Raw genomic sequence first — 25,151 nt, 5'->3', positions numbered from 1 at the left:
CTAGTTTTCAGAGCCACAGCTTGCCATCTAGTGATCACAGAATAGACCTCTAGAGGAGAAGAGGAATGAAAAGGTCATATTGAAAGCTATGATATGTCTGTCAAACATTCTTTTAGTAAAATCACAACTATGGTATAGATTACTTTTAAGCAAAACTGTGAAAACCTCATAAGCTCGACAACAATTTGGTGCAAAGGTACCGTCTATGAAATGTTTATCACCAAATATAGACCAAATCTTGTAATTCATTCAAATGTAAAATGTGTTATTGCCTACAGCTCTGTCATTATTCAGAGCAATAATGACACAATATGATTATTACAGTAGCTTAAGGCTATAGCAAGGTGGAGCTATCCACCAGAAAAAGAAAACTAGGCCACCAAAAATAGCCAAATAATTAGACAACCATTTAGGAACAAAAATAATACAAAGACAGAAATAATTAAAGCAATATTCATAGCGGATCAGTAGATAAGGACCTTTAGGCACAAACATTATTTAATGTTCTGTATCAAGCAAAGGAAACCCTTATTGTCTCTTGGTAACCTATGTGCTACATTCATATACCAAAGGACCCAATTCAGATCCCACTGTCTTTGCCTTAACTGCATGGAAAGGCATTCATGCAATGCAAATTGGTTCAAAAAGGTCACCTATATGCTATATGTTATAGATTTCTCCTTCAATATTCTGTATAATATGGAAGAATTGCGACTGAACTTATTCTGTTTTGTGTAAGATGCATATGATGATGCGCATATGAGGTTTGTCATTATCTACCATATACTCTATATGTGTCTCTGAAAAATTATGAAGTCAGAGGAAAATTAGGATCACTCTGTTAAAGTATCATGGCTCAGACCTTCCACAATATGTATGTATTTCCAGAGAATGCATTGTCTTTCATTGATTTTCCCTAGTATAACAAAAATTGACATTGCAGACAAATGACCATTTAAAAATGTTCTTCTGATTTGTCTTTATTATTATACTTTAGCTGATGATACCTGACGATTCCGGCTACCACTCCACTGACCCCACCAGTCCTTGTCCACCTGGTCATGCAGCTGACTTGGATTATGTTTATGGACTCCTGAAGCTGCAGTCATGCATTTATTAATTATTAAAATTTTAACTCTTAAAATGTACACCCGGCACAGCCAGAAGAGGACTTGTTGCCCCCCCAGAGCCTGGTTCTTCTCTATGTTTTGACCCCATCAAGGAGTTTTTCCTAACCTAACTCTACATCAACCCTGTTGGGGTTTCAGGCTGGGTGTCTGTAAAAGCAATTTGTGACATCTGTTGATGTAAAAAGACCGTTATAAAATACATTTGATTGATCTGATTGATATTTAAGGTGTAATTCGGGATTTTCGGCCAGTAGGCTGGCTACTGTATCTTCCGAAGATTCATAGAAAATTGTGGATACAATGTTATGTTTCTGCATTCAGTATAAAGGAAGTGCACTGTGTAATTATTGGGAGAGTAAGTTGTTTTTTTTCTACTTTAGGCTCTACTCTCCAAAGTTTGAATTTGAAATTAAACAATTACCATGAGGTTAAAGTTCTAAGCTTTATTTTAAGGTGCTTGTGTACATATAGATTTTTACCAGGTTAATGTGAAGCACTTACAGTTAAGTCCATTATTGCAATGACACAAGTTTAGTCTCTTTACTTACGCACATTAGATTTGAAATAAAACAATGACTGAGATGTTATTGTGCTGCTGGTGAAGACTGCTGATGAAGTCTGTTGTTGAAGTCTGCAGAACTAAGCTGTCAGACAAGCATTGATTGCTCATCCAATGTAGAAGTTTTCCTTAGTCTACCTGGCAATTTGTGATTACTAAACTCACTAGTGCATTCTTTATTTTTCATGATGTTTCAACCTGTTGTTTTTGGCAAGCTGTATGTTTCTGTTTTTTACACACATAGCTTCCTTGACTTTCATTGACTCCATTTTGGTCCTCATGCTGACAGACATTAATTACAGGCTCCAAAAGCAAACACAAAACCTAGAATCAAAACTGAACATAGCCTTTCTACAAATGTGATGGAGTACACCAGACAGACAAGAAACACCTGTCAAGTCAATTGTCACAATATGTTTGGTGCTCCTGAAATAGAAGGACTTTGTAAAACGTGTTTTTCATTTCTAAATGGTATAACCTATATTATACAATTAACTTAAAAATAAATGCTGGGATTCTATACATAACCCTCACAATTGGCCAACTGTACCAAATATGTTCAGTCACTGCACTAGCAGTTGCACAAACCTTACAAATTTATTTTATAATTCTGGGGAAGTCTGCCTTTATAGTCTTTACCAAAATCACAAACTATCCCTTTAAGCCCAGAGAACAAAAATATCAAATGATATTACAATATGGACATTTACGGTATGAGTTGCAATAAAATAAAATAAATATATAGAATGCAGTTTGCGCCTGTTACAGCTCAAGTGGAAATATCATATGGACATACAAATGTAATCAAAATCAATTGAGTCAAATCTATACAGTATGTATTTGGTCTACATTTATCTTATTTTAATATTGGTAGGAAAATGTTTTGACAAAGTACATAAGTTTATAGATTGTAAGGCTAGAAAAAATACCTGTAATTAGTGAGAAGAAAATGCACAAACCCCACCCCCGAAAACAACTGAACTTGACGTATCGCTTAAATGATATGTCGTAGAGGAAGGGCTCTCCTAAAGCAGCAAATGAAGTTTATAGGCTAGTTGAACACATGACTATTCTTGTCTACGGTGGGAAGTCGGGCTAGTGTGGCTAGTCTACAAATCACACCTACCTCCAGCAAGGGCAACAAAGCACTTGTTCACGGACAGTCCTTGGAAAACCGTGGTCTCTGGACGTGGGACGGAAGGACAAAAAGCGGTCACCACTACTAAAACATAATCAAATTAGAGGTACATTTCGTAGCTGAGCAAGTTTTAATCTGTTAATTTCTATTTCTCTGACCTGGCCTCAATCTTTAAGGATACAAACCTAAATTCAGAAAAAACGACGCTCCATTTGGAACTGCATCAAACGCCAAAAACCTAGCTGCTTTTCCTACTTCTCAGGTGAGTAAAATCTGATTGATATTGTCTTCAATCCGAAATAATCAAGAATTTAAATTGTAGATTTGAGTAGCCATTTCAATAGTACACTGCTTTTAACATTTCATCCAAAAAGGTGTTTATATTGCTATTTTGGCTATATAAAAATATGTAGGGATGCTTGACTATGGTTTTCAAGTTTTTATATGTGCAATATCAAATATGTGATATTATCAACATTTTTTGCTCCTTCGCACTACTTGAAATTGTGCTGCTCCACGACAAGTGCGCTCGAAGAGTTCCGGGCTGTCTCAGGTGGGGGTTTCCGTTCACATTGTTACTAGCTTTTCTGTTGTTTAACGTTTACGTCAATTGTACATCCTGCTTAATGGATGACATAATCCCTTAAAAATCTTTAGTTTTTGTTCAAAATAACATCAAATGAAATTGGAGCACCTCGGAATAAAACGGGTGATTTCTTTAATTGGCTTTATGCCCATTTGTGTTTGTGTCTAAATATCTAAAAGTTACTCGCATTACTTCGTCTTGCACTCTGTTGTGAGATTGTAAACTATTGTTTGCGTGTGGCACACTTGCTTTCTACTTATTTTTTTAGATTTTTTAAATCCAATATGTCCTTGTTCCCTTGCACCTGGAATATCACTAATGTCTGTGACCCAGTAACTCATGCAACCTACATAAGACTAGGCTTTCATAGTTTTGGACAGATGTGAGGGACGTGATGCTGCTAGGAATTCTGTTATCAACAATAGATGATTGAGTGTTCATGGAATGGCAGCAGCTCAGTGAATATTTGGCTGGCAGTGATTTGTAAGTCCTCTTTCATTATGTTGTCCTGAGGCTGGACCGTAGAGTTGTCTGTTTAAAAAAAACATTTACATGAGGTTCTGCATTATATGCTGTTTATAGCTGTATTGTAGGACTTGCTACCTACACTCTTTCCTTTATCCACTCATTGGATTTTTGGCGAAGCAGTATCACAGAGTGGGTTCAGAGAAAGCTGCTGGAAAGTTGTAAGAGACCAAACTTTACACACTTCATAGTGACATGTTTCCAATATGGTGTGATGATGGAAGCTACTGGGCAGGCTATTTATAAACAAAGGTGAAACCCTGTTCAGAAGACACATAATACTCTGGCTCAAATCTCCCTCCCTTTGCTCTCTTTTGTTCCAGACAGTATCCACACAGGAGTGCTCTTGTTGGATCTTTTCACTGCTGTGCTGTTTTTTTTCCTTGTAAAGCCCATGGCAACAACAATTTCCCTGTACCCCAAAAAACAAAGAAGTTAGGGAGCGAGAGAGATTAAGTGAGGGAAGACCGAATGAAAGATGGGAGCAGGGAAGAGGATGAGGTGGTGTCTGAGGAGTTTTGTTTGTCTGACAAAACCCCTACTGAACGGTAGTCTGTTCCTGAGGCATACATAGAGAGAATTAATGGCTGTAGTGGGTCCTGCCAGGCCTGTCTCTTTTGTTTGTCCTCAATGATGTAAAGATTTGGGCTGTTTTCCAGTGTGTCTGTGATTGTGACTTTAAGGAAACATGGAGTTATTCCCCCTAGCAGGCAGAAAGAAATCTTATTGACTTATTTGTACTGCTGTTATCTTCTGCCTTTTGATACAGACTGTTCTCTCGTGGTGCTATAATGTCACGTGAAAAATGGATGGAACAATGGAGTCTTTTCCTATAAAAGCTGCCATGCCTTATCTGAAATAAAGGATAGGGATTCAAATTTGAATTTCTCTTTTGGATACTGTTTCTTTAAATCAACATTGTCATGATGCCAACTTTTTGCTTGATGATTCTTTTAAAATAATGGGTATTTTTCAAGCTGTTTACTCTTTTGGACTCTGTATAGCCTGAATTCAGAAGAAAATAGTTTGGGTGAGGGTGGGATATGAAATGTTCAAAGGCAGCTGGACAATATGAGGGATTGAAGGAAGACTCCCACTGCCTGGGGCTGGGAGAAAAGCAGCATTGTGCTGGACTGCTAAATAAGCCGTTTTCTGGTACCAACGTCTCCATGCTGATTCTGACTTTGCTGGTTCAGAGAACTAAAAGCTAAGGTCAATTTTAAAGGATTTCAGTTTGTAATGTGGGAAATTATGGCTTAGTCCTTTTCTGATTGCTTGGGAAGTTTCTGCATGCCTAATTCACATAATTATGGTAAAGTTAATAGTTGAGCTGACACTGGACTGATGTCTGTACATTTAGCTACAATCGTCAAACTTTTACAAGCCATAAATACTGGATCCAATCAAATAAGAAACATCAAATAAAAGCCAAGAACATAGTTATTATATATTATCGTAAAACCAAGTTGTAAAGTGCCACAACTCATACCTATTCAAAGCCATGTCCATATTGTAGCAGACTCAAAAAGCAGTTGTGCCCAGTTTCCACTAACATTTCAGTGTGCTTTGTCTTTGTAGGTCCCTCACCATCAGGGAGATATGTTTGAGAAGCAGCATTACGACAGCCCTCCAGTCTACAGTCCGCCATACACCCCAGCCTCCAATGGCTATGGCCCCCCGCAAAGCTACCACCCCCCCAAGAGTGATTTTGATCCCTACCCACCCCCACCAGGCTCGTACTACATGGATGAGAAGCCCCAACACTTTTACAAGTGGTTCTCCCCTCCCGGCATCGTCAAGGCCATGTTTGGGACCATCCTAGTGCTCTGCCTTGGAATCTTCGCATGCGTTGCCTCCACACTGGTCTGGGACATGCAGTATGGGATGGGGGGCGTTGGAATGGGCTCTTACGGTGGAGGGTTGGGCTACGGCGGAGGTTACGGAGGAATTGGGGGCAGTTACGGCTCGAGTTATGGAGGAGGCTACGGAGGAGGCTACGGTTATTATGGTAGCTCCTACCCAACACCCTACTCGGCCAAGACCAGCATGATCGCCATGGCGGCCATCAACTTCTTTGTGGCGCTGGGATTCTTCGTGGCCACTTTCTCTAAATCGACCACATTCAGAAGCAGAAAGTTCTACCTAGTGGTTCTGGTGGTCAGTGTGATTATGGCTTTTATCCAGGGCATTATCAACATTGTGTATATCGTGGGGGTCAACCCTATGGCACAGAGCTCTCAGAACATGATCTACAACCCCATGCTGATGATGTGCCAGAACCTGTATGGATCCAGCTACTCCAGTATGGGAGGTGTGGGGAGTTTCGGCATGTACAACCAGTACCTCTATCACTACTGCTACGTGGACCCGCAAGAGGTAGAACAACAGTTATAGTAGCTAGCTCCTAATGTATAATTCGATATATGTCGACTTGATGTTGTGAGGATTTCTTTGTCCTTATTCCGGCACTGTACTTCAGACTGTGTTTGAAGCGATGTACTTCCAGGAATGTCATGTTGATGCTTCTCCTCCAGGGTGTGGCTATGGTGCTTGGGTTCCTGGTTACCACTGCATTGGTCGTGGTTGCTGTCTTCTCACAGAAAACCAGAAGCAAGATATGGCGCTACGGCAAGCCCAACATCTACTGGGTGCCACCACCTGTGACTGGAGGTTTAATGTCCGATGGAAGAGATGTGGAGGACTGGGTAAGAGAACTCATATAAGTATAATAAGTGTTCTAGTAATATTGGCATATTATTACTTTTACATGGGTCTTTGTTAAGCTGGTCATGATGAGCTATTGGAATACTGTATTTTCACTCCATCAGTAACAGAAATGTTAGGTTTTTAAATGGGTGTAGAAAAATGAGATCAACCCTTGGAAGGACACCATACTTTGGTCGGTAATTAAATTGTTGTGTTTACCGTAGATAAGATCTAGTTCAAAATGGTAACCAAAACATTTGCATTCTTACGAACAGACTTTGGAGTGCTTGGTTGCAGTTCTTCATTTTTACTCTCTGAGTTGAAAGTCCAACAGGAGTGTCATTCTTCTAATGTTTTTATGACAGAAGATATTAAAAGAAGGACACCGATACAGTGAGGGGCTAGGTTTAGAAGTGGATGTACATTTGCACATATCTGACTGTGCCACCGAATGACAAATAATTCCTTAATTGATGTAATTGTTGACTAACTAGTCAGCATTCTTTTATGTGTCACATTGACTGACGATTAATCAGTCTCAACCCAACCTTGTTCTCTTTCCTTTTATTGTTCTTGCCCCAGCCTTCTTTCAGTCATGGGACAAATAATTGTCTGATTACAAAACACTGTGGAAAATCAAACTCGTAAATTTTAACCTGTGCTCTATGACCGCTAATCCTTGTAAGTCCAGCCCCTTGACGCATACTGTTAGTTTTATAACTGTTAGGTGTAGTGTTACCAATCTGCTGAGCTGCTGTTTGTCCACTCTATCTGGTTTCAGTCTGGCTGATGATTAACCAGATCAGTTTAAGCAGGTGGTTTCTAGAGCTCTAATCTAACGCTGCCTATCATGCTAGGTTTTTAAATGTCAACATTATGCCCAGTGTAAGGCACTTCTAACTCCTTTTTGATTGTATTTTTTTTTACGCTATGTTGGCAGTCAACACATGTGAACTAGGTTTAGGTCTGAACATTGACTTGGCCGTTTCAAAAGGAAGTATGTGCTATTCGGCCATTGTGTTGTGGACATTGCAGCATCAGCCAGCTGCAATGTTTTGACGGATGACCTCACATTCTACGGTAGAATTCCCTGATACAAAGTAGAATTCATGTTTGCATCAATGATGTCAGCAAAATGTTTTAGCTAGGGATGTTTCCTAGTTGTTTGTGGTGAGAGCGGTTGCCACAGAGTGCTTTGGTCAGAGGTGTGGACAGGATGTGTAGAATGTACTGCTTTATCGTATCAGCCTGTGCCCTGAGTCACACCTTGAAACTTGAACTTAAAACTACACTTGTTCAGTGATTGTAACTGTCTCACTATGCCTAGTGCCCTCTCTCTCTGTGATGACCTCACAAAGACTGTCCTATTCAGCCTGACCATGCTCCATTGTCCTCTGACAAATGATGTCACAGGTTCCACAACATGAAATGTGGATCTTGGGCTGAATGGATTTATGCTGTGGTATACTGTACTAAAGCCATGCTGTTTAATTCTAAATCTTGTTTTGAACCAATGTCTCAAAATCTTTTTGCAAATCCATTAATATGGATGCAGACATCAATATTGAAATTGGCTTTTAGTATAGCAAATTGCATTGGTTTCTTATTACTGTAGTATCAACTGCAAGCTATTTCAATCAGTGATGCTCAATACAGTGCTATCAGAAATAATTCATATCCCTTCACTTTCTCCACATATTGTTTTTCCAGACTTAATTTACCGGTATAATGATTACATAGAATTGTTTTGCCATCAGTCTACATAATATCCCATAATGGCGAAGTCCAAATTTTTTGGGGGGAAATGTGTGCCAATTCATTGAAAATGAAATATTGTAGAATTTCAGACCCTTCGCCATGAGACTCCAAATTGAGCTCCGATGCATCCTGTGTCTTTTGATCATTTCTTAGACGTATATATCTACTTGATTGGAATCCACTTGTGGCAAATTCAGTTGATTGGACATAAAGTCACCCAGCTGTATATCTAAGTCCTCACAATGCACAGTGGGCTCGATCATTTTGATAGGGAAGATGTTTGGAACCATCAAGTCTTACCAGAAATGTCAGTCTGGCCAAATAGTAGTAACCAGACAAGAAGGGCCTTGGTCTGGGAACCCAATAGCCACTGTAACAGAGCTTCAGAGTTTCTCTGCCGAGATGGGAGATCCTGCCAGAAGTACAACAATCTCTGCAACACTCCATCAATCAGGCCTTTTTTATTGTAGAGTGCCTAGACAGATGCCACTCCTGAGTAAAAAGCATATGATGTGCCATCTGAAGGATGTGCCATCATGAGAGAAAATATTCTCTGGTCTGATGAGCCAAAAATGTAACTGTGTGGCCTGAATGCTAAATGGTACATCTAGCAAACAAGGTACCACTCATAATCTGGCAAATTCTATCCCTATGGTGAAGCATTGTGGTGGGATGTTTCTTAGCGGGAGGACCTGGGACTGTTCAGGATAGAGGGTTGGATGAAAAGTACAAAATACAGAGGTCTTTGAAGAAAACCGAATCCAGAGCACACAGGATCTCAGACCAAGGCGAAGATTCATCTTTCTGCATGACAACAATCCAAAGCAAAACAACGCTGGGATTGTGTGTTTGTGTGTGTGTGTGTGTGTGTGTGTGTGTGTGTTCAGGCTGACAGATCTTGAAAGGATTTACAAGAAGAAATATGATAAATTGTTAAAATCCAGGTGTGCAAAGCTGGTAGAGGCATACCCAAGAAGACAAAAAGCTGTGATTGCAGCCAAAGGAGCTTCTACAAATTACTGAATAAAAGGTTATTTCTTTTAAATAAGATTGTGGGTTATTGTTTTTAATATTTTGACACAAATGTCTAAAAACAGAATCTCTTTGTGATTACAGGGTACTGTAGATAGGTGCCAAAATAATAATAATTTAATCAATCAAAAATTTGTTCCTGCAGAGAAACCAGAAGGTTATTTGGCTGTACCTGCAGAGAAACCAGAAGGTTATTTGGCTGTACCTGCAGAGAAACCAGAAGGTTATTTGGCTGTACCTGCAGAGAAACCAGAAGGTTATTTGACTGTACCTGCAGAGAAACCAGAAGGTTATTTGGCTGTACCTGCAGAGGAACTAATAGGTTTTTTGGCTGTACCTGCTGAGGATTCCAGTAGGTTTTTTGACTGTACCTGCAGGGGATTCCAGTAGGTTTTTTGACTGTACCTGCAGGGGATTCCAGTAGGTTATTTGACTGTACCTGCAGGGGATTCCAGTAGGTTATTTGACTGTACCTGCAGGGGATTCCAGTAGGTTATTTGACTGTACCTGCAGAAGATTCCAGTGGAAAAATTTCCAGTTAAAATTAGACCTGTGCTTGTTTAGAATTACATGTTTGGTACCACTATTAGGAAAAGTTCATTTATATTGCACAATTTATACATCGAAGCAATTCAATGTGCTTTACAAAGAAAAATATATAAAAATACAGTAACATAAAAACAAATACTAAAATGAAAACATCAAAACAACATCATAATCATAATTTTTTTATAAGAATATATAAAAAGAATAAAAACGGTATAAAAATATAGGAAGTTATAAGGCTAAACAATGTGGTTAAGAGCTCAGTCATAGGCGCATGAAAAGAGATGTGTTTTTAACCTGGATTTAAAAATGTATACGTTTGGGGCACGTCTAAGGTCTTCTGGTAGTTTATTCCAATTGTGTACAGCATAACTGCTAAACTCAGCTTCTCCATGTTTAGTTTGGACTCTGGGCTCTACTAGCTCACCCACTTTCAAGTCCCACACTCTACTAACCTTAAACCTTCCCACTCCAAATTGCTAAAAGCTAAAAACTAGTTCAGCCAGCAAAAATAGGCTAAGCAATCAATATAGTCATTTTATGTCCTTTAAAAACAACCTAACTTTACCAAGTACAAAACTATTTAGTGTAATAGCATGAATAGCTGACTAAATTGAGCTGGCTGCCTAAAAAAAATAAATCCGCTAGTCATGGTATGGATGTATGATCATCACTTCCCTGGCTACTTCGTGTGGACATTAACAGAAATATAGTTTCAGTCATTTAAACTTCAAGTGCATTCTTCCAAAGGAGGCTTAAAAAACAACCTAGTAGATAGCAAGAAAAAGGATACCATTTGGATGTGCTACTTATACCACTTTTCCTTTATCCTTTCTTGCCAGCTATTGTTCATATAGCCATACTGTTACCTGTCTGGAAATCTCATGGCACTTAAGGGCTATAATCAAGAGGCAGCTAGAAATAAATGTTAATCACTTTAATAGCTATACTGAACTTAATGAATACTATCCAATGTAAGCATGTTATTATCATAAATCTAATAGGTGCCGCGGTCAGACATGCTGTTCCTATTTAGTTGTCATGTGGATTTGGACCATGTTTGTACAGAAACATGCTTTGGCAGACAGGGCGCAGAAGTGGGATTGAAATGTAGACGGCCAGCTGAAAAACTGTGATTGGATTTGTCTACTGTACCTGTTTAGATTGGAGCCCATTTCTCTCTGGCTAGATGATGTTCTTTTGTTGTTGATGAGCATGACTCCTTAAGAGAGAGCCTACCTGTTCATTGTTGTTTTATTGTGACTGGTACAAATTTAAGACTATTTGTGTGGTATCTAAATATTTGCAGTAAAACATTCAGGCATGTTTTAGTTGTTTTAATACACAATTTCATTTAACAACCTTACATTTTAATGCCTTAATAAATACTTTACTTAGTTAGAAATGTGAAAATTACCACATCCATATAATTGCTTGTCAAAAATTGTGAAATTAATGTAATGAGTTCAGACAGAAAATGTCATATTAATTAAACCATTTACTGATGGGAACTATGCACAGCAATGTACGTACAATGTCTTGGCATTAGGTTCTGTTCCTCTGGGTTAACTCACTGTCTTCACAGTTCACACGTTCATGTATACAATACTACCATTCCAACAATAACAATCGTCATATTAACAGCTGTCCACTTAGGCAATGAGCAAGGTACGTTGTACCGGTCGCCCCATTAAAGGAACACAGAACCAAGCTGGGTGGATTTGTACCCACTTGGCATATCAGCCTGAGTAACCTGACAATTAAATAAACAGGTATGAAATCTGTTATTGTCATAGGAGCCATCCAACATCAGTTGATGTGCTGCTGGTCAGTTACCACTTGGGTTTTCTGGCTAAACTGGCTATGCTAATTTCATGTTAAAACATGAAACACATTTTGATAACAAGCTTTCAGTTTGCTCATTTTCTCAGACATTTAATAAACTAAAAACTGGTCTTTTCGGTAAATACAATTGCATACTAATCATAATCATATTGTGAAGACCTCTAATCTACATCCCTGTTTCCAAAAAAAATGCTAAATAAAAATGCAAATAAAAACTGCAATGATGTGCCAGTCATTTAATCCCTTTATTTAATTGAAAATAGTACAAAGACAACATATCAAACATTGAAACTGAGAAATTATATTGTTTTTGGAAAAATAAATGCCCATTTTGAATTTGATGCCAGCAACATGTTTAAAAAATGTTGGGTCAGGTCTTGTTTACCACTATGTTGCATCACCTCTTCTTTTTTTTAACAACACTCTGTAAGCGTTTGGGAACTGAAGAGATCAATTGCTGTTAAATGTATTCCCATTCTTGGTTGATATAGGATTGCAGCAGCTCAACAGTTCGGGGTCTCCTTTTTCGTATTTTTTTTTTTCATAATGTGCCAAATGTTTTCAGTTGGGGACCGGTCTGGACTGCGGGGGGGGGACAGGTCTGGACTGTGGGAAGGCCAATTTTGCACCCGGACTCTTACTACAGAGCCATGCTGCTGTAATACATCCAGAATGTGTTTTGGCATTGCCTTGTTGAAATATGCAAGACCTTCCCTGAAAAAGATGTCATCTAGATGGCAGCATATGTTGCTCCAAAGCCTGTATATATTGTTCAGCATTAATTGTGCCTTTACAGGTGTGCAAGTCACCCATGCCATGTGCACTAATGCACCTCCATACCATCACAGATGCTGGCTTTTGAACTGTGTGCTGATAACAAGCTGGATGGTTCCCCTCCACTTTAGCCTGGAGGTTGCGGCATCCATGATCTCAAAAAGTATAAAACGTTTTGATTGGTCAGACCACAGGACAGTTTTGCACTTCGCCTCATCTTAAATGAGCTCAGCCCAGAGAACGTTGAAGTGTTTCTGGATCTTGTTTAGGTATTGTTTCTTCTTTGCCTGGTAGAGATTAAACTTAATTACTTAATGCAGTGCCGCCTGAGGGCCCAAAGATGACAGCCATCCAGTACTGGTTTTTGTGCTTTGTCCCTTGCGTACAGAGATTTCTCTGGATTCTCAGAATTGTTAGGATGTACTACAGATGATGAGATCCCCAAACCCTTTGCAATTTTTGGTTGAAAAACATTCTTAAATTGTTGCATTGTTGGCCCGTGCAGTCTTCCATGGACTGGTGAACCCCTCCCCATCTTCACTTCTGAAAGACTCATTCTCTCTGGAATGATCTTCATACCCAATCATGGAGCTGACATGTTACCAATTAACCTAATTAGTTGTGAGATGTTCCACAAGGTTTACATTTTTTATTTATAGCATTACACATCTTTTCCAGTCATTTGTTGCACCTGTCCCATTAATTTTGAAACGATTTGTTGGCATGAAATTCAAAGTGGTCATATTTGTTTCAAGAATCATTGACATTTGTCAGTTTCAACATTTGGTATGTTGTCTTTGTACTATTTTATATTAAATATAGGGTTTAAATGATTTTCACAATCATTGCATTCTGTGTTTATATCCATTTTACACAGCGTCCCAACTTTTTTGGAAACAGAGTTGTACATGCATGGGGCTGTAAAAACGTAGCTGAAGGACTACTATAAATACTAGCACCTTTTTTCCTTAGAGGGTTTTGCCGGCAAGGAATAGTGTTGCCATAGTTTCAGTATGTCCAAAAAATAGCAGGGACTTCCAAGGAAAGTTTTATCAGCTGTGAGATAAAATGAAAGGGTGTGTGATTGGTTAGTTTCCACCTGTTTATTCTGTGCTATGCTCATCTGTGGCCACAGCAGTTGACTCAATCCATCTTTGAGGGTTTATACACTACAATAGTTTTATTTAGATGAACAAGACTTGGTGCCAGATTTGCAGAGATGCAGTTTATCATCGTGTAAAGGTCAAAATGTAAATTTACACACCACACCTTCAGAGGGAACATGGCACACTCCCTGTCGTTACTGAGGGCTGAAGACGATGTCTAGCTCAGTGTGTATTGCAGTGGAATGAGTGGTCACGTAGGAAGACTTCCGGCTTCATGGATAAACAGAATCACAAAGCAACTAACTCATACTGGCACCCTTATTCTACTATCACCAGTAACAGCACTTGTTCGACAGTGCGCCGTGTTAGTTGTCAGGTGAACAACACAGTCAGTGACTTTGCAGTTCAGGGGTCTGGCTTTTTCGCTGAGTGCATGTGTTGTGCCTTATGGCGTACATCTGGTGCAAATTAGAGGTTCATAATGCTAGTGTAAATATTTGTGTATTTCTTATATTGTTGTCACCACAATTGTTGTAGGCTAAATAGGCTTTTTGCCCCAATGTCTGCTTCCTTCCCCCACCCCTCCCCATTGTCTTCTTACCTGTCGTTCTTTCTTCCCATTAGCCCTCCCCTCTACCGTAATTTCTTTCTCCAGACCCCCCACCCCCTCTGCCTGCCCCGTACCATTCACTCTACCCCCATCTTTCTCTTTTCATCTAACTGTGTCCAACTCCCCCTCTACCTCAGTATGGTATAATTGCAGTGCCCCCCCCGCCCCCCCCCTTTCCACTGTATTCCTTCCCTCCCCCTTAACAGGTCCTTGGGGCTCAAACATTCCTTCCCTGCTTATTTAGGCTGCTCATTGCCCAATGGTCAGAGGGGCATTGTTGGAATTCCTACACACAAAAAAGGAGTGGTTGGTAATCTGGGACAGATCTGTTAGTTTAAATGTAAGTTTATGATCATCTGCGTAATGTGTTCCAGTATGTTTGTACCCCTCTGTTTGCTGGTGAGATAGGACAATCCAGTCCCAGAGAATCAGTCTGTTTTGCCAAGGCTTCTTGAGTTAGTTACAATTATGTCCTCATGCATAACCATTTGAAGTGAGATGATGCACACTTAGGGATTCTTTGAAACAAACAGGGGCCAGGTTAGGAGTTACTATTATTATTATTTGTGTTCCAAGTTCGATGATGATGATGATGATGACCGCAACAACAACAACTTTTATTATTAACACTGGTTGCAATTCTAGTCCACTTGTTCGAAAAGTATCTGGTAATGTGTGTAATTGACAATCCACTGTGCTAAACAATCCTTTTTCATGTTGAAATGTGTGCCTAACAATTGCAGACCCGTAGCTGTTATAGAACAAAGTAACACATCATACGGATTTGGCCGTTATGCCGGGAATGTGTCAAGCCATATGCGTTGTAGTCTATTGACTCAGTTGTTCAGTCCGCACTCCTGTAAATCATCTGGCGGATTAAATTGCAGAGCTCATGGGTTATCCCACACGTTGGATTTTTTTATTTATTTGCGTGTTGCTTTTGCCGTGTGTTAACAGATATGGAAGTAGATCCACCACCGAAGAACATACTGATGAGTAGCTTAGATGGGATCGCCGCAAGAACTCTGACACTGCAATGCATTTACTCAAAAAGAACCAAATAAGTGTTATGATCGGACAACTTTTGCAGTGATCCATTTTCCGGCAGATTGTCTGGCATTAAAATCACGGTAAACATCCACACTTGTGTAGATGTAGACTCAAACTGGCCACGCTGCCTGATTATTTCTGTTATGATGCGGCGCATGGAATGCGATGTAAGTTTTCTGACAGTTTTCTGGAGTCTAAGTTCACAGTGAATAATGTCGAAGGGGGTGCTAGTGACGAAAAGCATCCAATCTACATTTCACTCAAGACTTGGGCTGGCCAATTATATGCCTGGCTGACTGCTCAGCCAAACTTCAAACTGTAATTTTAAGAGGCATTCCTGTATCCTTGGAGAACTGTTGTCTGCAAGCTTTTTCATCAGGGCACAGTCAATACATTGCCCTTGTAGCCACTTAGTATCAGGCTTAGGAAAGTTGATCACTATTCAAAGCCTTGAGTTTTTACATAGAGTCTTGTGTTATGGGGGGGCTTGGCCTCTAAGTTGTGGAGACGTTATGGCCTATAGTTATTCTAGCGTAAAATGTTTCTGAATCAAACTCCAGTCCTTTCAACTATTACTGTCCTGTCCGCATATGTTGGACGGCTTTTACATGTTTGTTTTTTCTTTGCTAGTGTGTGCCGCTGACCAAGGCCCCTCTCTCTGGGTTTCCCGTCTGCTTTAGGTGAACAATGTGGAGGACGTACAAAGTACCCAGGATGCACCTACTGTGGTGCTTTCGGAGAAGGCCGTCCCTCTTAATGCTTCAGCCAATAGTGTCCTCTCCTACCCAACCAAGCCTGACAGCTGTGTCTACACAGGAGACGCCTACAACGTGTAAGTGAATGGGTCCACTACTTCTTCAGTCCTTTTCCAATGTGTCTTTCCTTTGTTCAACCCCGTACTATTAAAAAATGCTGTACTTCGGCTCATAAACTTGCAAAAGTGAAGTGTCTTTTTGAGTGGGTTTACAGGAACATCCACCCTTCCTTCCTCTTCTTAATCACTGATCTTAGACTGAAGGGCCGGGTGTTAGTATATCACTGCCACTAAGTACCTGGCAGTGAGATAATCTATAACTTAAAGGAAGTAATCAAAGGTGCACAACGACATTTACGTGTGCCAGACTGAGTGCTTGGCCTTATATGCGAAATGACTAAACAGGACTTATTTTACCTAAATATGCTTAATAATGTATGCAAAGCATTTTACCTCTCACCATTATAAATACTTGTATTTCTTTTAGATAATTCATTTATTACAGACTCCCATTACATACTCTTTTGTACATGTGAGGAAAGTTTCAAGTTTGTTATACACAATATATTTTTATGTATTGTTACACAGTAAACTGCGGAAAGATAGTGAATGTTTTTGATCAAATAGAAGTAGGCTGTATAGAAACATAGATTTAAACATTGAGGGGCAAGCAGGTAGATTTCAACTGAAGAGCAAACATTTAATTTTTTAGTATTAAAGAGTAGGTGGAGCATGTTGAATGTTATTAAAGCTGTTTTGTGAAGTACTCCGCACAGTGAGGGTTGGTTCAGTGACGGTTAATTACAGGATAGTGTCGTCTGCATAAAAGTGGGTACGGGTGAATTAACATTGTTAATATATACACAGAGAATAGGGTCTGCCCCAAAATCTCACCTTGAGGAACTCTCATAGATACCACCAGAGGTTTAGACAGCAGAATCTGAGAGTAATAGTTTCAAAGCAGACTAGACAGTCCTCTGGGGACCATAGGTTGTTGGGTCGATTAATTGTGGTGATATGGTCAACCTAGTCAAAGGATTACATCAAATCAATAAAATCAGCCAAACGAAGATTAAAGCGAGTAGATGTCATTTCAGAGCTTCAGTGTTGCTGAGGTACAGGTCTGACGATTGACTGCACCACAGAGAAATCACTGTGGGACTGAAAATGGCAGACTAACTGTTCTGTATACAGGTTCACTGGCTTTCGTTGGCCCTTCAAAGCTTATTTCCAAGCTTTTGATGCTTGTGGGCTATAGTGTATTTGAAATAGGCCGTTTATTTTAATTTTTTAATTTCTCATGCAGATAATCATGAGAGAATATTCTTCAATGGCTATTAATATTTGAATCTTTCCATATGATATATTTCCATATAAGCTTGCTACTCAGGTTTTCTACATTCACTGTTCTCTGAAAGGTTTAGGAAGAATGTCATTTTCATTGACACATCCATATGCTGAGCTCTATAGCCTGCCGATTGAGTCTACAAGATGAGTTGCAATGGGCTTTCAGTCCATCCGGTCCATTTTTGTGTTTGTTACTCTTTTCACAAAGATGTTTCAGATTCCTGCTACTTGCTCACAGACTGGACTGCACACAGTCAGTTGATTAGCCATCCTGTGCGGTAGTGAGAACATCTGTATTTGTTATGTCAAGGTCCTACGGCCTGGTTGCAAACTCAGTGGGCACTGGTCTGGATGAGAAATCCTGTTTTAAATTTCACCTTTTTATCAAACTAAATAGCAAGACACAACATTTCTGTAAGTTTCAGGGTAAATAAATATGTAGTTCTCAGACAGAGAGAAAAGTAGCTGAACATTCATCTCTGCTTCAAATTTTCCCTAGACATTACAGTTTATGGCAGTAGTTGTCAGATTTCAAGGTTACACCCTTAGGAAGTGAAAGCACAATTCAACATTGCAAACCATATTGAAGTTTTGAATAATGCTCTTAAAACATTCACAAAACAGGAGGACTTAATTTTCCCAGCTTTGTTTAAATGAGTTTATGTAATATAGTGTTCTGTTGAAATATCATAGCCACTGGTCTTTTACAGAGCAATTAGGTGAAATATTTAATCTGGCTAAGCTTTTGTCCCCCTCCTTTTTATTAAGGATATCAGGAGGCTGTCTCTTCCTTTCATGCCTTGGTTTCAATTTCTTGTGGTCATTCAGTTTCATGTACTTCATTGTAGATTTTGCATTAATGTCATGGCTGATGTGTTCTGGGTTGTGTGACTTAAATAACAATGATGAAGAACCAATGGGGTTGGAGGAGCGGCAAACTGTCAAAGTATGTTCTCAGTGTGTTTCGAGGGTATCACTTTCATGTGTATTTCCAACAAATGTATAAATAATGATTTATACGTTATTTACATTAAAAACTTTTATTTTGATGAATGTATTCATGCTATTTCATCCTACCTCCATATCTTGTATATTCCTGAGTTTGCTATCCCAATCTGTAAAGTTATGCCCTAAAATAAAACACAGGTCCCAAAAATCTTAAAGACGCACTGTAGTCAAAAACATGATTTTCCATAAATTGATCATCTTTCTGCAGTGAGGGCAAATTACACTAAATTGCTGCCCATTTTGTGGAAGATTTGTTTCCGGTAGCACAGAACCTTTGACCTAGTCGTTTCAATCTTGTTATGAGATTAAAATTGGCATTAGGGTGTGGTTAACTTTAAGCATTATGCATTAAGTTTAGGGCTAGGTTAAGCTAGGTATAAAGGTTACATTAATGAGGTTAAGGTTAGGAAACATGGAGGTTAGTAATACTGGACTGTGTGTGTATATGTACGTGTATGCACGCTATTTTAGTTTGTATGATTCACATTAACTGTATATTATTTTAAAAACATGCCATATGCATAATCATCAACATTACATTTGATTATACATTCAGATATTCGCATATTCAGTTTGTCTGCCCTATGGAGTCATGTCTTATTATTGTGCCTTAGGTATACAGGTCATCGGACTAGCCGTCCCTCAGACCAGCCCTCTCAGAGGGCCAGTTCCAGCCCCTCTGAGGAGGCAGGGGGGGTCAGGAAGCCCTCGGCCAACAGGGGGAAGAGGCGCCGGCGCAACCCTGAGCTGGACGAATCACAGTACGAGACTGAGTACACTACAGGGGGTGAGACTGGTAACGAACTGGACCCGGAGGAATGGGAGAGGTGAGACACGCAGGAAGGAACCCCGCCAGGCAGAGACACACACACACACACACACACACACATGCGTATGCACACACACACTGTCGGGCACGTTCATACTCACCTGCAACAAACTGCCGCACATTATCTGTAGTTTGCGCACACACACACTATAGCAGTCTGGGGTCTGGGCTGGCCTTGTTCTGTCCAGTAGAGTAGCTAATCTCTCCTGGCATGCCATTCCAGTTGGTTTTATAATTGGAAATAATTAGAGAATTGGGCCAAAGGTTTACAGTGTTGGGGTCAGTGGTTAGGTAGTTAGTGAGAAAGAAGCTGCATTTGGCTTTGGCTGCATACACTTCCCCTCTGCCTCTCCCTCAATCTGCGAGGGACCTGAGGAGAGGAGGGAGATCTAGATTTGACTGTTGTAAAACAGGCGATAGGAAGCCTGCTGTACTGCGTATTATATGAGCCTTCAGTTCCTGTATTGGTCAAGTTCCTGTAGTGGTCAATAAATATAGCCAGACAGAAAATGATATTACTGATTATATGATTATGGTTTTCATCAAATACAGTGCATTTAAAATGTATTCAGACCCCTTCACCATGTTCATATTTTGTTTAAAGGATTCTATATATTTTTCAGTCTACAAACAATACACCATAATGACAAAAAAACATAATGCCAAAACAATATATTTTTTTAGAATGTTTTGCAGATTTATTAAAAAAGAGAATTGTCACATTTGATTTAAATGTTCAAACTGGCCAAACATAGCAATCAAGAGAGAAGGGCCTTGGATAGGGAGATGACCAAGAACAACATGGTCACACTGAAAGGGCTCCAGACTTCCTGTGTGATGGCTGAACCTTCCAGAAGGACTACCATATATGCAGGCCTTTAAAGTTGAGTGGACAGATGGAAGCCACTCCCCAGTAAAAAGGCACATGATAGCCCACTTGTAGTTTGCACAGTATTCTCAGACCATGAGAAACAAGAGTTTCTGGCTTGATAAAATAGAACTCTTTTGTCTGAATGTGAAGCGTCACGTCTGGTGGAAACCAGGCAGTGCTAATCACCTGACCAATACCATCCATACCATGAAACGTGGTGGCAGCATAATGCTGTGGGCCTGTTTTTCTGGGGCAGACTGGGGAAGACTAGTCAGTATTGAAGGAATGGGGCAAAAGAACAACGGTCATAAGCACACAGCCAAGCCTGCCTGGGAGTGGTTCTGGGGCAAGTCTCTGAATGCCTTTGAATGGCCCAGCCAGTACCCAGTCTTGAACCTGATCAAATATCTATGGATAGAACTTAAAATGGCTGTGCAGCGTCCTTCCCCATCCAACCTGACAGATCTTGAGAGGATCTGCCAAAGAAGCATGTGAGAAACTCCCCAAATACAGGTGTGCCAAGCTTGTAGCATCATAACCAAGAAGACTCAAGGCCATAAACACTAATAAATGTTCTTTGAGATAGTACTCTGTGAAGCAGTCTAAATACTTATGTGCTTATGATATTTCAGTTATTCTTTTAAACAGATTGGCAAAGATGTGTGTCTACATTGATGAGATTAATAAGGCTGTAACGGACCATGGAAAAAGTGAAGGGGTCTGAATACTTTCTCAATGCACGGTCTGCAGACATTTTATAGGTTGTGAAATGTTTGCCTAACAATCTATTATTCTTTCGCTCCCGCACTCAGGATCTACCCAGAGATAATGTCGGACAACCAGCGTCAGGAGTACAAGAGGGAGTTTGACGCAGACCTGAGGGAGTACAAAAACCTGTGTGCTGAGATGGATGACATCAGTGACCAGATGAACAAACTCAACAGGCAGCTGGACACACTGGACGAGAACTCTGCCAAGTACCAGGTCAGAATGGCAATAAGCTGTTTTCCCTTTACCACCCTCCACGAGTGACACCAGTTAAGTAGGAATACTGAAATACTGCAAATCAAACTTTTGCTTCTTACTCTTCTTTACTTCAGATTGCAGCAGAGGAATATAATAATTTGAAGGATGTTAAGAGGGTGAGCAAAAATTTTATTTTACTTGTGTTTAATACATTAATATATGTCTTCTATTGTTGATGATTAATAATTTTCTCACTTGTCCTCAGACACCAGACTACCAGGCTAAAAAGTTGGAGTGTCGCAGGCTAAGACATAAACTGTTCCACATCAAACGCATGGTGAAGTCTTACGACAAGGGCCACTCGTAAAGGTCCACTGACCGTTGTATATACCCCAGCCATGTTCTCATGCCAACACAGCACTCGTGGACATGAACCTAACAAGACTATTTTTACAACACAACGACTATGCAGAACGCTGGAACCAAAGTTGCCTTTTGGCATAGAGACACAACGCTGTGGGCATACACACATCCACATCCGACCTATGCACAAACACATACACACCTATCCGCCAACAAAGAAGAACAAATACGTGTACACACACACTCATACAATAAGGTTCTGGGCTATTAATATTAATGAAACAGATGTGACTCCTAGCTATTAATCTCATGCCTGTTTCTATCGTCTGTATTTAGATGGCTCCATACACTCTCAGAAATAAAAGTTTAGCTGTTCCTCTAAAGGGCTGCATATCACAAGAATGGTACCCTGTTAGGGGATCCACTGTAGCTTTAGTGACAGGTACCCTATTTTATACCTTTCAAAATAACTTTCCTAAATAGAGTCCACAGAAATGGATATCTACCATAGAGCACAAACTTGTACAACATTTCCAATCATGGATAGTAAAAAATAACTATCTGTACGTCACACGCCTAACTAATCTAATATTATTTCAGTGTGCCTTGTCTTGACAAGAGAACTGTAGATTGGCCATCAACAAATGCATTTGTTAGTGACAGATATAACATAACCCAGTGGGTTCCTAGGGTGAATGTTATCATAAAATGTTAACTAATTATGCCAATACATCACAAAGTATCTCGAGAGGCTGTATTTCATGATCTAGCTTTAGCCTGATACAGCAGCATGAAACCCATAGTTTACAGGGCATATCTCATCAGGCCTGTGAGTAGGGGTGAAAACATCTTAGTAAAACTGCCAAGATTCCTAGATATTGTGGTTGAAGGATTCTTGTTTTCCAGTTAAAGGCCTATTCAAATTATGATAGTTTCATTCAGACTAACAAAATGTGTTGCAACTGTGTTATTCACTTGCAACCTGCAAGGTTGGCAACATTGTCAGGACACTACACAAGCCATTTAAACTGGAAGATCTATTTCAGTAACATGTGCAAAATAACAAATTGATTGGATTAGTTTAGAAAATGTTATTTACTTTTTTGGAACATAAGATTACTAAATTAGTATACATGGAAAAACTCAGATTAACATGATAAAAAATGGAACTGCAGTAAAGCCAGTTGGGCAATGCTGATGGTAAATATGCCTTTTTTTGGGAACCACCCCAGTAAGAAAGACATTTTCTTTCTTTTAGATGGCAAAGATAATTTATAATTCATAGGGTTTGTACCCAGGGAAACCAAGATAAGCCTTCACAGTTTACCTATTCTATTGAGTGTGTAACTGATTGTGTTATGTGATTGTACCGTTTTATATTCAAAATATTGAGTACCAAAATATTGTATCTGCACATGTATTTTTAAAGGTACCTAAAAGTATCATTTGAGATCAATGTGTGGAATTCCAAAGGTACACTGTGTATGGATTAGATTTTGTTTTAACTGAGGGAACAATAGTGTCCTTATTTCTAAGAGTGTAGGCACTATTGTAATCTGTGGAGTTAATACTTCATATCCAAACATTGCCCATGCCTTCCAGCAATGCCATATTCGTCTTTTCTGCCTAGCAAAATTGTCATACTTGCTTACTTCAGCACTATGGTCAATTGGACTTGATGGGGATGGTTTAAATGGGTTACTTAAATGTTATTTGACATGAAGTGGTCTGCGCTGAAAGCTTTGGGCATTTGATAGTTTCTGTTTGCATTAGATGGGGATAATGTACATTGTGTTCTCTTCTGATAGAACAGAATTACTCAACATTGAAAAGGGCAAATCTGATGGTAGAGTATGCACCAAATCTTCTAGAATGAAATGGTGCTTTATACTATAAGCACTCCACAAAAGAAAGCAAAGATTGTGTGTTTTCTCTTACAAAGGGCGGAATTCTATATTATTAGACCGTATGAGATTTGGGCCTACAGGATGTGAAGGCTAACTCTCAGCTGTGTATAATCATGAAAACCTGACTTTTTTATGTTTGACATTAAACCATGAAAGTAGGGGTATGTATGCAACATGGACAGTGAAATTAGCTGTGTATACACTAATGCATGAAAGTATTTCCAGGCCGCTGTATTATTACAGATATCACCATCCAGCATTCTAAACATTGGCCTTATGTGTTTAACTGTATATTTGTATATCTTTTGGAGTAAAACAGGGCTTTTATTGTGAAGTAACTAATTGCACAGGACCAAGAGGAGAAAAAAAACATATTTCTGCTATGCATTAATGGTAAGGAGTTGTTTATCTAAAAAACATATATTTACATTCTGATCATTTTGTACATATTGAAGAATTGTCCAGGGTGTTTTCTCAGTGGTCATTCACGGAGCACATAAGTTATGCAAATCCTAACCAATGGACGATATGTTCTTTTTATATGGTGGGAAACATGCAACAATGTAGTAAACATGTCAGTATGCTCAATTGTTTCTTTTTTATTTCTCTGCCATCATATTATGATTTCCTGTTAATTTGTATATTTTGTCACTGCGCTACTAATCCAGTCCCTGTGGATGTGCTTGTAAGGGTCTTTACAGAATGATTTACATTAATTTGATTTGTTATTCATTAGTATTTTTTTTTTATGATGAACTGATGACTTTTATGAAGAACAAACTTTCTACAGCCCTGGTATGTGTCCTTTATTTTTTTTACATGAATTCATTTAATGTTACTGTAAAAGGCAACAGAAGTATAATCGAACACTTGTAAAAATGCATAGTTTCTAAAATGTATTGATTTCCATTGAAAAAATAAATATCTCTAATTCTATTTGTATTTTGTATAAGAGATTCCCCCCCCCCCCCCAATCTATCTCTGTCGTAGTCCTTGTAATTATGATTCCAATTCTATTTGTGGTATATTAAGGAGACGGGATGCAGCCGTGCTTTTTAACCTCTTGTTTAATAATAATGTTATGTGCATTCCCATAATACACATTGAGTATACTATGGCACCCTGGCTAACCAATATTACAATTAAATGGCAATTTCACAACATGATGATGATGATTTCACAACAATACCAGTGCCTAGAAATACAAAACAAACGTTTATTTTTACTTTATGTCTGAGAAGGAGAATTAGCAGAAGTTAGTGGGATGTATTTTGGAGGATTCAAATCCTGACCTTCAACTTTGCAAAGCATGTTGGGAGTTTAAGCAGTCAGACAAGGTCGTAACTGCAACTAAATATCATTTCTCCAGACCTTTCTGATTTTTATGATCACAGATCATGGAAACGTGCCCTTTTCACTGTTGTGAACACAAGTACAGTACTGGAGATAATGAGATTTAAAAAATGTAGGAATTGCCCTTTAAACTTTTAATTACTTTTCCTAAGACAGAGAGAAATCTTACTGCCTAATTTCTTTCAAGTTAATGAAATACTGACCTTGAACTTGCATCCATCTGCTGGCTTGCCTCTGAAGTTAAGCAGGTTCACTACTGGTTAGTCCCTAGCTGGAAGTGTTGTTGGAAGGCAAGATTTCAAAATGTGGATCACAATCCAACCACCATGCAATTGAACGGAGTGCCCTCCATTGTCACATGTTGCTGACCATACACAGGGTGACTTCT

General features: G+C 39.2%; 1 protein-coding gene across 2 annotated transcripts; it reads left to right on the top strand.

Moving 5' to 3' along the window:
• The first annotated feature begins 2,708 nt into the window (after positions 1-2,708).
• Positions 2,709-23,416, top strand: si:ch73-61d6.3 (occludin). Of its 2 annotated transcripts, XM_010872561.4 has the most exons (9): positions 2,709-3,089; positions 3,352-3,380; positions 5,517-6,314; positions 6,473-6,643; positions 16,046-16,197; positions 19,089-19,301; positions 20,987-21,158; positions 21,275-21,316; positions 21,406-23,416. In XM_010872561.4, the coding sequence occupies exons 3-9, from the start codon at positions 5,538-5,540 to the stop codon at positions 21,505-21,507; spliced, it is 1,629 nt and encodes a 542-aa protein (XP_010870863.1). In that variant the 5' UTR covers positions 2,709-3,089; positions 3,352-3,380; positions 5,517-5,537; the 3' UTR covers positions 21,508-23,416. The 2 variants fall into 2 exon arrangements, with proteins under 2 accessions (XP_010870863.1, XP_010870862.1); XM_010872560.4 differs by lacking the exon at positions 3,352-3,380.
• Positions 23,417-25,151: the final 1,735 nt, after the last annotated feature.

The sequence above is a fragment of the Esox lucius genome, chromosome 8 (genome assembly GCF_011004845.1).
Source record: "Esox lucius isolate fEsoLuc1 chromosome 8, fEsoLuc1.pri, whole genome shotgun sequence".
Taxonomy (NCBI): Eukaryota; Metazoa; Chordata; class Actinopteri; order Esociformes; family Esocidae; genus Esox; species Esox lucius.
This window is presented reverse-complemented; position numbering and strand designations above follow the sequence as displayed.